The sequence below is a fragment of the Erpetoichthys calabaricus genome, chromosome 3 (genome assembly GCF_900747795.2).
Source record: "Erpetoichthys calabaricus chromosome 3, fErpCal1.3, whole genome shotgun sequence".
NCBI classification, from domain to species: Eukaryota; Metazoa; Chordata; class Cladistia; order Polypteriformes; family Polypteridae; genus Erpetoichthys; species Erpetoichthys calabaricus.
This window is the reverse complement of record NC_041396.2, coordinates 251724370-251739609: the sequence shown is the minus strand read 5'-3', so window position 1 is coordinate 251739609 and position 15240 is coordinate 251724370. Positions and strand designations below refer to the sequence as shown.

The window sequence follows — 15240 nt, the reverse complement described above, 5'->3', positions numbered from 1 at the left end:
AAGGCTCAGCTCTTTTAATCTCTCCTCATAATTCAACCCCTGTAGTCCTGGAATCAGCCTAGTCGCTCTTCTCTGGACCTTTTATAGCTCTGCTATGTCCTTTTTGTAGCCTGGAGACCAAAACTGCACACAGTATTCAAGATGAGGTGTCACCAGTGCATAATAAAGGTTGAGCAGAACCTCCTTGGACTTGTACTCCACACATCGTGCTATATAAGCTAACATTCTGTTAGCCTTCTTAATGGCTTCTGAATACTGTGTGGAAGTCGATAGCTTAGAGTCCACTATGACTCCTAAATCCTTCTCATAAGGTGTACTCTCAATTTTCTGACCGTCCATTGTGTATTCAAACCTAACATTTTTACTTCCTATGTGTAATACTTTACATTTACTGACATTAAATTTCATCTGCCACAAATCTGCCCAAGCCTGTTTGCTATCCAAGTCCTTCTGTAATGATATAATGGATTCCAAATTATCTGCTAATCCACCTATCTTGGTATCATCTGCAAACTTAACCAGTTTGTTACTTATATTCTTATCTAAATCATTTATATACATTAAAAATAGCAGTAGCCCTAGCATTGACCCCTGTGGAACACCACTCTTAACATCAGCCAGTTCTGATGAGGTTCCTCACACCATCACCCTCTGCTTCCTGTGTATGAGACAATTCTGCACCCATCTAAAAACATCACCCTGAACTCCCACTTCTTTCAATTTGATGCCCAACCTCTCATGTGGCACCTTATCAAATGCTTTCTGAAAGTCAAGATAAATAATATCATAGGCTCCACTTTGATAGATAGATAGATAGATAGATAGATAGATAGATAGATAGATAGATAGATAGATAGATAGATAGATAGATAGATAGATAGATAGATAGATAGATAGATAGATAGATAGATAGATGTTGTACTCCAGCAGACTCAAAAATTTAAACCGGTTTAGTCTCGAGTACAGAAGACTCTGTGGGAACCTGATCCAGGTTTTCAAAATTCTCAAAGGCATTGATAAAGTACATCCACCAGAATGTTTTCAGTTTAAGGGTAAATCACTCAAGGACAGCAGTGGAAATTAAGGGGATGTGCATTTAGAGCTAAAGCCAGGAAGCACTTTGTTACACAAAGAGTTGGACTCTGGAACAACAAACTACAGAGACATGTAGTTGACGCAGAAACCTTGACAACTTTTAAGAAGAATCTGGATGAGATATAGGAACAGCTTAGCTATTAGCTAAACAAAAAAATCTGATGGACTGAATGGTCTTCTCTTGTTTGCCAAGTTTCTTATGTCTTATATAAGAAAGACTCAACAGTCTTGCACATCAAATGAGTTTTCTTGATGTCATTAAAGACTTCACAAGAGCAAAAGCTAGGAGGTGAATTATGTAAAGAATTGTGCAGTAAGATATATTTTATTTACTTGTTTAACATAGTGTTAAACTGATCTATTGTTGCATTTTGGTATTTTACAAAACACAAGCTGATAATCTTTTGTATTTAGTACAGTATATGATTTGTATTTGGTTTGAAATATTAAATAATCTCACATTGCCTTCTTCCATCTGTGGCAGAAATTGACATCTAAATTAAAAAAAGAAATGTATCCTCTAGCAGGACAAGTTTGACAAAAAATCTTTTTAAGTCAGTAATCAGGCAGGAGGAAGCCGCTCCATTGCGTCCTTTATTGACTCTTACAGAGAATGCTGAAGAGGGAGCACTCATCACAGCAGTCTGATACAGCATGGTCAGAATGGTCAAAAAGTACAGGTAAAGGGTTATATTTATAGACAATTGAATTTGCATAGCAGTGCTGAATTAATGTGTACATATCATAGTCTGGTTATAAGACATGAGGTGTTTTAGCATTGAGCACAACCAGCCTAAAATAAAATGATATCCTTGTTCTTCAGTATCTCTTGAATTCAGCTCTTATTCTGTTATGAAAACTGTATATGTTCCAACTAGCAAGTCTTACCTGGTGCATAAAAGAACATTACATCAGCCAGTTTCTTGAACCATCCCCTGGAACATTCTGCTTATTTTCTTGACCATTTCAGCAGTCTCTTCACGACATTAGAAAAACAAGTACTTATATATTTCAGTGTGCACTGCAAACCAAAATACTTAACTACTGTTACCTCTACATTATTCTTTCACACATTACTCGTGAATAAGGGCCTGACATACTACACCTCCACTAAGGGTAATAGTTTCCCCGTCAGCTGGAGAAAGCAACCCACTTTTTTCAGGAGAGAACCATGACCTCAGACTTGGAATTGCAGATCCTCATCCTGCTGCTTCACACTTGGCAACAGGTCACTTGAATGCATAACAAAGGTCATAGTCAGATCCCCCAAGTAAATGAGACAAAGAAGACAACATTATAGTCCACACCAGTTTCATTCAAGGATCTCAACACATAAACACCATTTACACTTTCATTTTTTAAATTGTATTTTTGTCTCTTTTTCCTTTATATGTGAGAAATCAACTCCAGGGTCCTTAAAACATGTGCCAGATAGTTCTGTGGAGTCCTTCAGCACCTGTTCTACCTATGCCTGAGTTTGGAGAAGGCTTTGCAGCTGTGGAAATATCCTGTGTGTTCCCAGTGTCAAAGAAAGGGAATTCTAGTGATCCCAAAGACTTCAGTCTAGGTACTGTTACTTCATACATCATGGAGACCTTTTGAGAGGCTGGTTCTGAAACAGTTCCAACAGCTGGTTTCAGAACATCTTGATTCTCTGCAATTTGCCTATCAAGTGCACATACTGTACATGCGGAGGATGCTCTGATCTACATGCTCCATAGAACCTACTCACACTTGAACAAAGCCGGCTCCACCGTGAGGATAATGTTCTTTGATTTTTTCAGTGCCTTTAACACCATTCTCCTCATTGACTGGAGAAAAATCTTAAGGCTATTCATCTTGCTGCTCCCACAATCTCCTGCATCATGGACTACCTGACCAACAGACAGCAATTTGTGAGGCTGAGGATTTGTGTGACACAAATGGTGATGTGTAATACTGGGGCATCTCAGGGAACTGTCCTGTCTCCCTTGCTGTTTGGACTTCCAGTACAATACCAGTACTTGCCATCTACAGACATTCTCAGATGGCTCCTCCATCATTGGCTGCATTAATAATGGAGAAGACTCAGAGTACAGAAGGCTTGTGGAGGACTTGTCTTGTGGTGCAGGGAGGACCACCTGCAGCTCAACATCAGCAAGACAAAGGAGTTGGTCTTCTGGTGTGCCAATGAACCTCTGAGACCAGTCACCATTCAAGGGGAGGATGTGGAAGTGGTGCAGCGCTTCTGTACAAGAAGGGCCAGAGCAGATGGTACTGCTTAAGGATAATCAGGTATTTTGATGTATGCAGCAAGTTGCTGAAAATGTTCTCTCAATCCACAGTAGTCAGTCAAGAGCGGCGTTTGAGGGAGGCAAGTGGGGCAACTGCCCCAGGCTCCGTGGCTAAGGGGGCCCCGCTTTTGAGTTCTGCATGTCCCATTCGAACAGATTTGGTAAGTTATATTCTCCAGTTATATTTTGATAAAGTCCGCATGTTACCTTGCAAAAATTTACCTGAATGCTGTAATGACAAAATCTAGTGTTTGTTAACATTATTTTTATTAAATTCGCACAGAAGTTTATACAGTCCACACATACCGGTAACAGCGTTTGACATAATCGGCTCCGCGTGGGGTTGGTCAGTCCTAGGCCCCGCACACCCCTAAGGCTGCCTCTGTAGCCAGTATATAGTCCTACACTGTGGTCTCCAGGGGAATTAACTAACCCTGGACACATTGGAAGCTGTTGTGGAAAAATAAATGGAGTAAAATTGGATGCCATCATGAAAAATCCCCTCCATCCACTCCAGGAGGCGCTCTCTTGGAACATATTTAGGTACAGGATCATTGCTCCATGGTGTGCCAAGAAGCGCCTTTGGGGGATTGCTTAGACGATTCAGTACTTCCTTCCGACATCTAAAACTAAATGTTTATACTCTTTAAAGTACCTTGTATTTATTTTGCTATTTATGTGCAATATATATGTATTTATCTATCTGTTGATTGATCGATTGCATTTTTTGTTATGTGACATCAGTCCCGTTGGGATTAATTGATAGGATTCAAATTGCTGAATTACGTTACACGTAGAAGTCTGAGGACTATTATTTTGATATATGATCTATTTGCGATGATAGGAAGTTCAGTGTTCTCAAAAGGAAGTAAAACCGGTAGCTTTTATTTTGACACGGACCCTTTGCGATGGAGACAGGAAGTCGTTGTGTAGCGCAGCCTGCCTTGGTTCGGTTCAGTCTGAGACTGTAGCGACTGGAAAGAAAAAAAGACGTGCACAAAGTGTTGGAGTCGGCCCGGTTAGAGGGCGTGACCGCGGATACTTGGGTGAGTAAAGTGTACGGCTGGAAAAGAAACTGGGAAGAATTGCAGGCAGGAAGATTAGGACTTTTCCGGCGGAGAATCGGGAGGACCTTGGCGGAAAAGCATCTTGGGGAGGGCGAGACTCAACTAATTAATCATAAGTGGCGTTGTGCTGCAGGTTGAGAGGTGCCTGAGGTTTGTATTACTGTTGAAAACATCACCCGTCTTTGGTTGGGTTCCATTCCAGTGTGTGCCGCTGTTAGGGTCCCCGAAAGCAGCACCTTGTAGTTTGGCAAGATTTGCGAGATTTGAAGAATGTAAGCAGAGCTATTTATTCGGTATGTATGTGACATTGTTTTGGAACGTAGTAAAAATTGACGTTTTAAAGTATTTACAATCGTTGTGTTTTTCAAAACGGATAACGTGTAAGTACTGAATGCTGAGTGGAATATGAGATCTTATCGAAATCTCAAGGTAAATTTTCTTGTCTTTTCCAGCACAATGAACGTCGGGGTGGCCCACAGTGAAGTGAACCCCAACACGAGGGTCATGAACAGCCGTGGGATCTGGCTGGCATATCTTATATTTGTAAGTCTCCTACACTTGGTTCTTCTCAGCATTCCCTTCTTGAGTGTGCCACTGGTGTGGACTCTGACCAATGTCATTCACAACCTGGTAAGCTGATTTATGTTTTTAAAGCGTGTTAGCAGTATGTCTGAATACTATAGGCAGATTTATGGGTGGTGGTAATGATACTGATGGGTTGAATTTGCAAGAATTTGTTGTGTAGGATCATCCAACATTTTGCCTGACTGATAATATGCTGACTGAATCAGACGCAATTGGAGCTGGCCCATTGATTAAGACATTAAATTGTAAACCTCAAGCCTATCAGTATGGGACAGTCATATGTTGGAAAAAATAGTATTAAAGAATGTAAAAGGCTACCTACCACATAAAGGTACAATAAAGATTTTTTTATTTGGTTAGGGTCTGCAGTCAGCTAATTTTTTGTGTTACTCCAGGTAATGGCACTATACTTTTTATTACAGTTGGACTCCATGTTCAGCATGGGGGTAACCCCTGTTAGTAAATATTTTTATTAACACATTTCATTAAAATGTGTGAATCGACTGGGTGGCAGCACTGTGTTTCAAGACTGTCTGCCCAATAAAGCTCATGGGCTTTACATTGTGTGTCTGAGGAGCTGGTGCGCAGCTTCCAGAGGTAACTAATTTGTTTATCATCTTAAACTTAAAAAGATCGGACTTGTCTGAATTAATGCTATGTGTAAGAATATTAAATCCTGGTGTTTGGACACTTCTCTTCAGAGACATACAATCTGTTAATAATGATTTGCCTGTGCTTAAGTGCTAACTATTATCAAGAGTTTATTACTTGTGAAGCCCACATATACAGTAGCTCCTGCTACAGCCTTGTGTAAGAAAACTGCAGCAGTGGTCACACACTACCCACCCCAGATGAATCACACTTGTACATTTGAGCAGACTATGACTTGCACACTTAAGATAGCCTAATAAAAAGTCAGTTGACCGTTTCACTGAATCACAGTGATGATGCCATACCAAGAAATGGCATGGATTTATGAAGAGAGATCAGCGGGCTTCAAGCCTGTGCCTGTGTACTTAGAGAGAGCCAAAGTCTTTGTGCAGGTTTATCCTCCTTCTTTGGTTTTAAGGGTTTACCATCACTTTGCATTGGTTTCAAAACAGTTATAGAGCTCTTTCAGGCAGAAACCTTTCCTGATCTCCAAGAAAGTGTCTTTGAAGGTATTTTTCAAATCACACATTTTTAAATACTACATTTCATGTAATGCATGTATTACATGCTCATATTTAATATTTAAAAGTACATTTTTAGTTGTTTTATTAGACCATACTATATGACTATAGATTAAAAATTCTTAAGCAGATTTGGTAATGGATTTAGTTTGATTTATGCTGTATTTCTACCTCTAAAACAGTTTGTAAAGTTCATGGTAGGTTCTTTATCTGTCTGTTCATCCATTTCTTCCAGTACAGGATTATGGGGAAGCCAAGGTCTTGAGACAGCATACAGGTGCAGGGCAGGAAAGCACAGGCCTCTACACCACGCTGTAACATAACGTATCATGCTTTTAGTCAGCAGAAGTGTATCAAGAAGTGCTAATGGGGTTTCATTATGCCTACAGCAACACACTTTGATAATCCCTCACTGGGACTGCTGTGTTACTTTAGACAAGTCAGACCTTTCCTTCTTTTTTGAGATTCTTTATGTGTATTTGAGAGGGTTTGTTTTTGTTTGTTATAATAATATTTCTTGAGCTTCTGGAAAAAACTGAAGTTTTGCCCTTGGTACAAGTAAAGTATAGTCTGTCTGATCAGCTGCCCTTGACCTTTCATTGGTCCATTGCACATCCTTACTCAGGCAAGTTTGGATTCGGCACCCAACCCTTACATCTTGGCCAATATGTTAAGAAAACTGAGTAATCTGGAGGAAAACTCACACAGACACCGGGAGAATGACCAGGAGTGCAATTTAAATCCAGAATGCTAGGTGAAGTAGAGGAGCCCTATTTACTGATGATGTTACTCATGCGTTTCATTTGAAATGTATTTTATAATGCCGTAAAGTTATGACTGGAAGGAGTCTTGTACTAGTTCATAATGTGTTGCACATTTGTTTCAAGAAATTACGACTTGGAGGATATTCTGAAAGCTCATTAATTTAGCATTTTGCATAGACTTTTTCCACATCTCCTTTTTCACTAAGCAGTGTGCTGTTGAGATACAATACAGTTTTGGCTCTTTGTGTGAAAACTTTTATTTTATCTGCTTAAATCAGTTGGCAATTTTATGTTACTATGGGTTTTTTTGTGTGTGTCCCTTTACACCATATGACTAGATCATGACATTGCATGACTCACAGCTGTCACCCAGTTAATGTGTGATGCGACATACAGTTGGGGCCAAACACCAGACCACAGCAGGACTCAATTGTTCATGACCTCCTGCTGGTATTGTATTTCTTGTGATACCATGATAATTTTACTGCTTTGGATACACTGTAGTTGACCACTGGAATTTAGCTGTGTTAAATTTAAATGAAATTATCCTTAGGTGACCAAAGCTACATCTGTGTTACACTTAATGGATCTGTGTCTTTACATTTTAAAAAGGTTGTGGAATAGGAATTGCAATTATTCCATATAGATGAGACAATTTTCAGCAACTGGTAGTCATTTTTTGTGTTCATGACAGACAGATGCAATATTCAGTAATTGTGTGTTTCTTGTCACACCCTGAGAAATATTTCAGACTTTGGAGATATAGTTTAAAATATTATCTTGTATGGTGTAGTGCACAAAAATGTTAAGGTATAAGTTCAGTATTTTTCAAGTCAGTTATGTCTTCACAATCATGGTAAATATTAATTTGCTATGTACATTTGCATTCTGAAGTGCAGCTTTTTTTATTTATAAATTTCAGAAATACCATTTCTATTCTTGCAGGTTACAAATGGAGCTTAAGTGTAAATAGGTCCGTAGGTGAATAAAAAGCCTTAAAACTTATCAAATACATCCATTTTGAAGCAGCAAAGGTTTTCATTTAAGAAAACATGCCTTCCATATTTGAGGCATCCTTGTGATAATTAAAGGAAACTAGAAATAGCTATTTATCACAGATTCTTAGAAGTGATTATCTTGAGATAATACATTTCCTGTTTGCTTGTTTGCTCACAGCCTCCAGCGTATGTGGAGTTATGACTTTCCAAAAGCCCCCAGCACCACGCCATATTCTGCTTATAATCCAGCTTTTGCATTTGCACTTCTGTTTCTGCAGCAGTTATGTTATGGCTTGTAACAAAAGACAGATGCACGCTGAAATATAGTACAGAACTGGCACTGCTAAAGTGGGTCAAAATATAATAGAGAACTGGCACTGCTAAAGTGGGTCAAGTGCCTCTGTGTTTGTGTGCCTTGCGATAGACTGCCACTCTGTCCAGCTGAGGTTCCTGCTTTGCACCCGACGCTTGCTGGAAAAGGCCACAGCTGCCTTGTGGCCCTGCCCGGGATAAGCAGGTTAGGAAGATGGATGGATTTTTATTATTATTGACCCCACAGTGGAAAAATACATATGAATAGATTATTGTACTTCCTAGCGTTTGTCTCACATTGATGTGGGGTCAGCATTTTGGGATGTCGCTTTCCATTTGTTCCGATCCTGGGCATCATGGGGTGGCACTGACTAAGTGCATATTATCATTCAGCCTATTGAGCCAGTGTTTCTTTGAGCACCCACATAGCTGTTTTCCCTTTGGGCTAAGGTGCAAGGCTGCCTTTGCCATAGACGGCTCATTGCTGTGGATTAAGTGGGCACACCATTGAAAATGTGATATTCTGTTCAAATAGAGTAATGGTTGGATGGTATTGAGGACAGTAATTAAATTTTCTACAGTGAAGGAGACTGGGTTTGGCGTGTACATGGAGTTTTCATGTTCTTCCTAGATGTTGCCCTGTGATGAACTCGCACCCCATCCAGTGATTGTTCCTGCCTTGTTTCTGATGCTTGTAGGGATAGACTCCAGCTCCCCCTTGACCCCGTCCTGGATAAGTGGGTTAGCAAGATGGATGAATGGATGTCTTATTTGTTCAGGTTTTGTCACTGGATTGCACACTTCATGTCTGCTCAGTATTCTCTGTTACTGAGACACAAATGTGTATTCAGAATTTAGCGGCAATAGGCAATCTTTGTGACATAAAGAATTTGGCTTCTGTATAATGAAAGAATGAAAGAAATGCTAAGTGTGTCCTTTTCAGTTATTATTGCCTAGTTGTCAGCAGAACAAAGACAGCAAATCACATCTTTGCATCACCATCCAATAACGTCAATAACTGTGCTTGGCGATGACTTTCTAAGGGGAATCCACGTGGAGGAAGACAAACTGGTTTGTTGGCAAAGTGAAATATATAGACAGACCTTTTAAAATGGCTGAATCTCACAATAATGGTTTGATTTTTGTTTTTTTAAAACAACATGAATACACTGTTTTGTAATATGTATGTATTTTCAAGATGTGGATCAATACATAATAACATGTTTGTCTTGAAAAATGGACATATTTGGTAAACTTTAGGGCTTTTCAATTCAGCTATGGAATTGTGAACCCATAAGCCACACTGTAAGCTGCAAGAACAGACAAGGTAATTTTAAAATTAAAAGCTTCACTAGAACACAATTTTATGTGGGAAATTATTGATTATGAAGAAGAAACTTTGAAAAATACAAAACATATTCTTTAAAAACCATTTATTTTTTCTATTTTTGGCTAATTTGCTCTCTGCCTTTTCTTTCAGGTGATGTACTTATTTCTACACACTGTCAAAGGCACCCCTTTTGAAACGCCAGACCAGGGAAAAGCTCGTCTTCTCACACACTGGGAGCAAATGGACTATGGGGTACAATTCACGTCCTCGCGCAAGTTCCTTACTATCTCACCAATAGTTTTGTAAGCATCTATCTCTTCTTTATTTATGTTTGCCATATCAAGTTTAGACATGTTTTATTTTTTGGCTATGTTAACTGAAAAACTATATTGTTGTTAACTATTTTACATACATTTAGACAGCCATGCCTTACCCTTTACACTTTTAATCTGGGAAAGACATGAGCTCCCCTGGTGTTAGAGTGCCTGATGGTAAGTGTTAAGGAGTAAGTTATGGAAACTCCCATGTTGAACACAGATGCAGTAGTGAAAGCAAGCTGGCTAATGATTTGCCAACGCATACCAAGAACATAAAAAAAATACCGTACACAGGGCACCTCAAGCTTAGAACTCAGAGATAGGGAAAAGTTGTAGGAATAACGCAAAGCAGAGAACCTTGCTGTTTGGTTTTTGCCCAGTGGTCAGTTATTTGGAATTAGACTGTAGCTTAGATGCAAGCCATCAACATCATTAACATTAGCATTTGTTAGATTTCAATATTAAAGGTTTCAGTTTTACCCTTGGATATGTATTATTAAACCCACTCAGTCTAATTTAGGGTTGTGGAGGCCCACGTCTATGCCTGGAGTACATGGGGTAAGTCGAGAACCAATCCCACTTGTATGCACATCTGCATTCACCAGTTTAAAGATGCGTATTATTCCAACATACAAGTAATGAGAATGTGGGAAGAAATCCTGAATAACCCATGCAGATGTGGGAGATTTTGCCACTTCTACTGTGTCTAGCTTTCTACCAAGGAGGCTAGAGTTGTGAGTCAGCGGCACCACTATTGAATATTCTGTAGAAAAACTAAACCGTCAGATCAATGCTAATTTTAAGTCATGCTGTACTTCAGCAGTTCAGTGGCTCCTCCAGGCATGTTGACAAAACACACGGCAGCATTACTTGGTTAGCCTGGGTTGGTAATGTGAGAAAGTGTTGTGTATGTGGAAGACTCCTAGAGCCATACCCTGTGAGCACTTTAACTGCATGTATAAACCGAGTTTGCTTACATGTATTGAGTAGCTGTGTTTCCAATTTATAAAATAATTACTATCAATACACAAATGTGGTGACAAAATTGACGATTGTTTAAAAAATGTATACTCTCATGTGTTTTTCTAATTTGCAGCTTTTATAGAGCCTATGAAATAGGTTTATATTGGTACACTACTGTGAGTCGGTCTCCATTTATATGTTTTGTAACGTGCTGATCCCAGCACAGGGCTGGCACCTATCATGGCAGCACTGTGGTACACACCGGCACACATTCATACCAGGTAATTTCACAATGAACTGCTTTCACAGAATATAGTTAGAAATGGCACAACTTCCTACCCTTGAATGTTGTGTGTATGTTTGACCATGTGACCCACTCTCCAAAGTTACTGCTTGAGCCAATAGCATCCCACTGAATCTTTTGCTCACTCCTAGGGCTTTATATACCTTTTTGAGTTGAGCTGTTTTTCTGGACGAGTGTCAGTGCTAATGCAATTATTGTCATTGCCCCAGTGCTCATTGCCAATCCTTATTTGTGATTCAGGTACCTGCTTGCCAGCTTTTACACCAAATACGATGCTACACACTTTCTGATCAACACAGGCTCCCTACTGAGTGTGCTCCTTCCTAAGCTGCCTCAGTTCCATGGTGTGAGGATCTTCGGGATCAACAAGTACTGAAGCACTTCTAACTTTGGATGAACCATTTTGTAGACTGCAGCTTACTGGCATAGAGGCTGCCATCTCTCAGTGACTGTCGGAGAAGACGGTGTGAGTTTTGTGTACATACTCATATTTCTGAGTTCCATTTCCATTAAGAAAAGATGATTCATGCACTGTTTTTGCAGATCCCCTGAACTCCAAGAATGGTCATTAAATTTGTGATTGGGTCATCTTGCCCTAAGAATAACAAAACCTGAGAAATCAGAGGGAGAGAGACACACTGGGAACATGACTGTGTACATTTGCACCACTTTTTCTTTAATGACCAAAATATGGAAGTGATGGGGAAGCACAGAAGGGAAGGGTGGTGGGCACTTTTTTGGGGTTGTAAATGTTTGAATTTGAAAGTTGAACGGATACATTATTGAAAGCTCTTGAATTCTTCTGTGGTGTGGAAGTCTAGGAGAATGATGCTTTGTAACCGGGTGAGGGTGGGATTAGTTGCACATGATTGCTCTCATTGCTGTCCTCCTTGGGCAAATTTGTATGTAACGTTTGGAAATACAGCTGTAATGGGAATTAGTGACCAGCTGCACACAGTACTTCCCATCCGACATTTGCCTGGATTATTGGTTGCATTCCTTCAGGGGTTCCTAGCTCTGCACACCATGGCTGGATGCATATTCCGGACTGATTTTCTAAGAAGAGAAAGTGGAGAGGATGTGGATGGAAAATGCTAGAAGCATGGGTGTAGTGAACAAAAACCTCAAAGTTGTAACTGACAAGTCAATTTAACTTTAGCAACTTCATGTGTCAGGCAGCCTGGACCATATATCTTGCTGGAAGGTTTTCCTGCTCTTTTCTTATATAAGAAATACATTTTTGCTTTAAAAAGTAGAGTTTTTTATGCAGGGGTATAGCATAATGGAAAAAGAAAGTTTTTTTTTTTTAAGATAATTTCCTTTTAGGAGTTTCTTCCTCCCTCTTTGTGTAATAAATTTATATTTTACTGTGAGATTATGCTGTTTGGGTGAGAAGAGGACTTGCAGGTCCTGCTGCCTACAGGACAAGTTTGAAACCGTATCATGAGTGAGATTTTATTCTGCTTTATATAAAATAAACACTTTGAAAATGTTATGTTGTCACAAATGTCTCTGAAGGCCACTTGGTTTCATACAGTAGCTTGCAATGCCAGTGAATTTTCCCCATGCTTATAGTACCAGAGATGATAAAAGCATTTTTTAGGGTTTCAATGCATTTGACATTGTCATATACAGAAAGCAGGGTGACACAAGATGACAAAGTAAGAAATTGTTGCTGCGCGGTCTTCAGGTCCAGTTCGTTTGGTAACACCTGCTGGCCAATGTCCTGGCCGATTACAGACAGACCATTAGTTGTCTCCAGATGTCATGCTGTTGGCCCCAGCAGCGTTTTCTTCACACATTTCTGCTGAATGATTTGTTGGCTGAAAGTCCTCAGTACTAGCTGTCAAGAGAGAGGATGTGTAGCATTGTTCATTATGACATTCAGTTTTGTTTTAATTCTCTCCTTTGCTAAGACCTCCAGTCGGTCCAGAGTGCATCCTACAACTGAGCCTGCCCTTTTAATTAACTTGTTGATTCAGTGGGCCTCTCTTGAAATGATGTTACCTGGGCTGGTAAAGTGTAGTGTAGAAAATCGCACTGGCCATCACAGAGATGTAGAAGAGGTGAATGAATGCAGTTTCTTGAGGAGAATGAGTCTGCTCTGCCCCTTCCTATATAGTTCTTTTGTGGGCTGAGACCAGTCCAACCTATCATTGAGGTGGACCCCCAAATACTTGTATGACTGCACCAACTCTACATCCAGTGATCGGACATAGAGACTCTTTGGTGTGGTGAATGTCAATAACCAGTTCCTTGGTTTTGCTGATGTTATGTTACAGACAATTCTCTTTGTACCAAGAAACTAACTTCTCCATCTGACTCCTATACTCTGTCCCTTCCCGTCTATCAATACACCCCATAAGTGCAGAATCGTCTGAGAATTTCTGAAAGTGACATGACCTGGTGTTAATTTATTGGGGCCCAGAATGATCAGACCGTGGTGGGCAATTTAGCCAAGACATCTAGGATCTTTACGACCACAGAGAGTCAGTACCATTTTTATGGTACTTAATGGATTTTGGGATCCACACAGTGTTATCCACACACAGTCCATGGTGTAAGTGCCCTCGTTGGACTCACCAACACTTCTTCCAGCAGCAACCCAAGCTTATCCCAGATATCTCATATTCACGAACGTCTCTGAACATGTACAAATTGGGTTACGACCAAAAAGTTCGCCAAACTTTTGCATCTGTTCACGGCCACACACTCGGTATAGGAACAAGCCAGTTTCCCTTTCGGTTTGTGCACGCCGATGATTTCCGCACGTGTTCAGTCTCTCTCTGTGCATTCCCTGTGCAGCGAGTGAGAGATACACATGGACACACATACACACACACACACGCGAGAGAGAGGGCTGGCAACATAAGACCAAGAAGGCAGTTAAAGATTGCACCGGGCTTGTTTTTAAAGAGACTGATTTGAGCATTGTTTTAACCTCGTATTTAATGAAGACTTTTTTCTATTGGATTTTAATCTCCACTTCACTTCTATTTACAGTGGTCGGTTCATAGCGTGCATTGTTGCAATGTTACTTTTCTTGGTTGTTTATTAAATTACGGATTTTTCAAATGTTAATTTTTTTCCCTGTGCTTAAAACTCATTAAAAAAAAGTGTGTTTAGCAAGCGGTTCGTAGCGTTATAGTGCGAACTCTTGAAATGTTAGTTTTCTCTGTTGTTCAAGGGTTTCTCAGTGCTATTCAATGTTTTTACATTTCATTTACTATTACACTGTGCATTCTATGGTATAATTAACTATTTTTGTGCTTAAAAATCTTGAAAAAAATATATATTTACATACAGTTCGTATGGTCTGGAACGGATTAATTGTATTTACATACAATCCTATGGGGGAAATTACTTCCGAGTCATGACCAAATTGGGTTACCACCAGAGATTTGGAACGAATTACGGTCGTGACCCGAGGTTCCATTGTACTGGTTGGGAACTCAGAAGCATAATTCAGAATTCAGTCTTTAATTTTTAGGCTGTGTTAGTAAAAGTACAGAACTAGTGCACAAATATATATTTTTTTTACTTTGATATTCTAAAAAAGAACAAGAAACATATTTAGCACATACTATTCTCTTATTAAAATACTGGGTTATAAACATAACCATATATAATGTACACATTGTGCCTAGAAGGAAAATCCATTCTTCTCAGGGTAGAAGGGCATGGGGAAAGTTCTGAAATGAGCCACGCTATTGTGAAATCCCCAGAAGTGGCTGTTGTCTTGCCAAGTGTGACAATTGTCTAAAAACTGATATGTATACATTTACTGGAATGATCATCTCTGCTATATCCTGGGCTGAGCTCTTCTGTAGGCTGGAGAAGTGTTGCAGTGAGTGTAGTATGTTCAGGAGAACAGGCATCAATTACTTTAATGAAACAATCTGGCTATTGTGAGCACCTAAATGGCAGTTTGGTGGTAGTTCCAAGTTGTGGAATGCTGCAATTCCACATTGTTGATGCAACAGAACCAATTATGTGTTTGAATAGCCCTTCCAACCACAAGTAAACAAGCTGCCAAAGTGTGGTCCTGAAACTGGTTGTC

General features: G+C 39.7%; 1 protein-coding gene across 1 annotated transcript; it reads left to right on the top strand.

Moving 5' to 3' along the window:
- Positions 1 to 4254: 4254 nt before the first annotated feature.
- On the top strand, positions 4255 to 12675 carry ormdl2 (ORMDL sphingolipid biosynthesis regulator 2). Its single transcript, XM_028798046.2, has 4 exons — positions 4255 to 4414; positions 4888 to 5065; positions 9747 to 9898; positions 11421 to 12675. The coding sequence occupies exons 2-4, from the start codon at positions 4892 to 4894 to the stop codon at positions 11554 to 11556; spliced, it is 462 nt and encodes a 153-aa protein (XP_028653879.1). The 5' UTR covers positions 4255 to 4414; positions 4888 to 4891; the 3' UTR covers positions 11557 to 12675.
- Positions 12676 to 15240: the final 2565 nt, after the last annotated feature.

Bases quoted from the DNA above. Each gene is read 5' to 3' on its own strand.
- ormdl2 (XM_028798046.2), top strand. From the start codon at position 4,892: ATGAACGTCGGGGTGGCCCACAGTGAAGTGAACCCCAACACGAGGGTC. The intron at 5,066-9,746 runs GTAAGCTGATTT...CTTTTCTTTCAG, and splicing joins CCAATGTCATTCACAACCTG to GTGATGTACTTATTTCTACA. The intron at 9,899-11,420 runs GTAAGCATCTAT...TTTGTGATTCAG, and splicing joins ACTATCTCACCAATAGTTTT to GTACCTGCTTGCCAGCTTTT.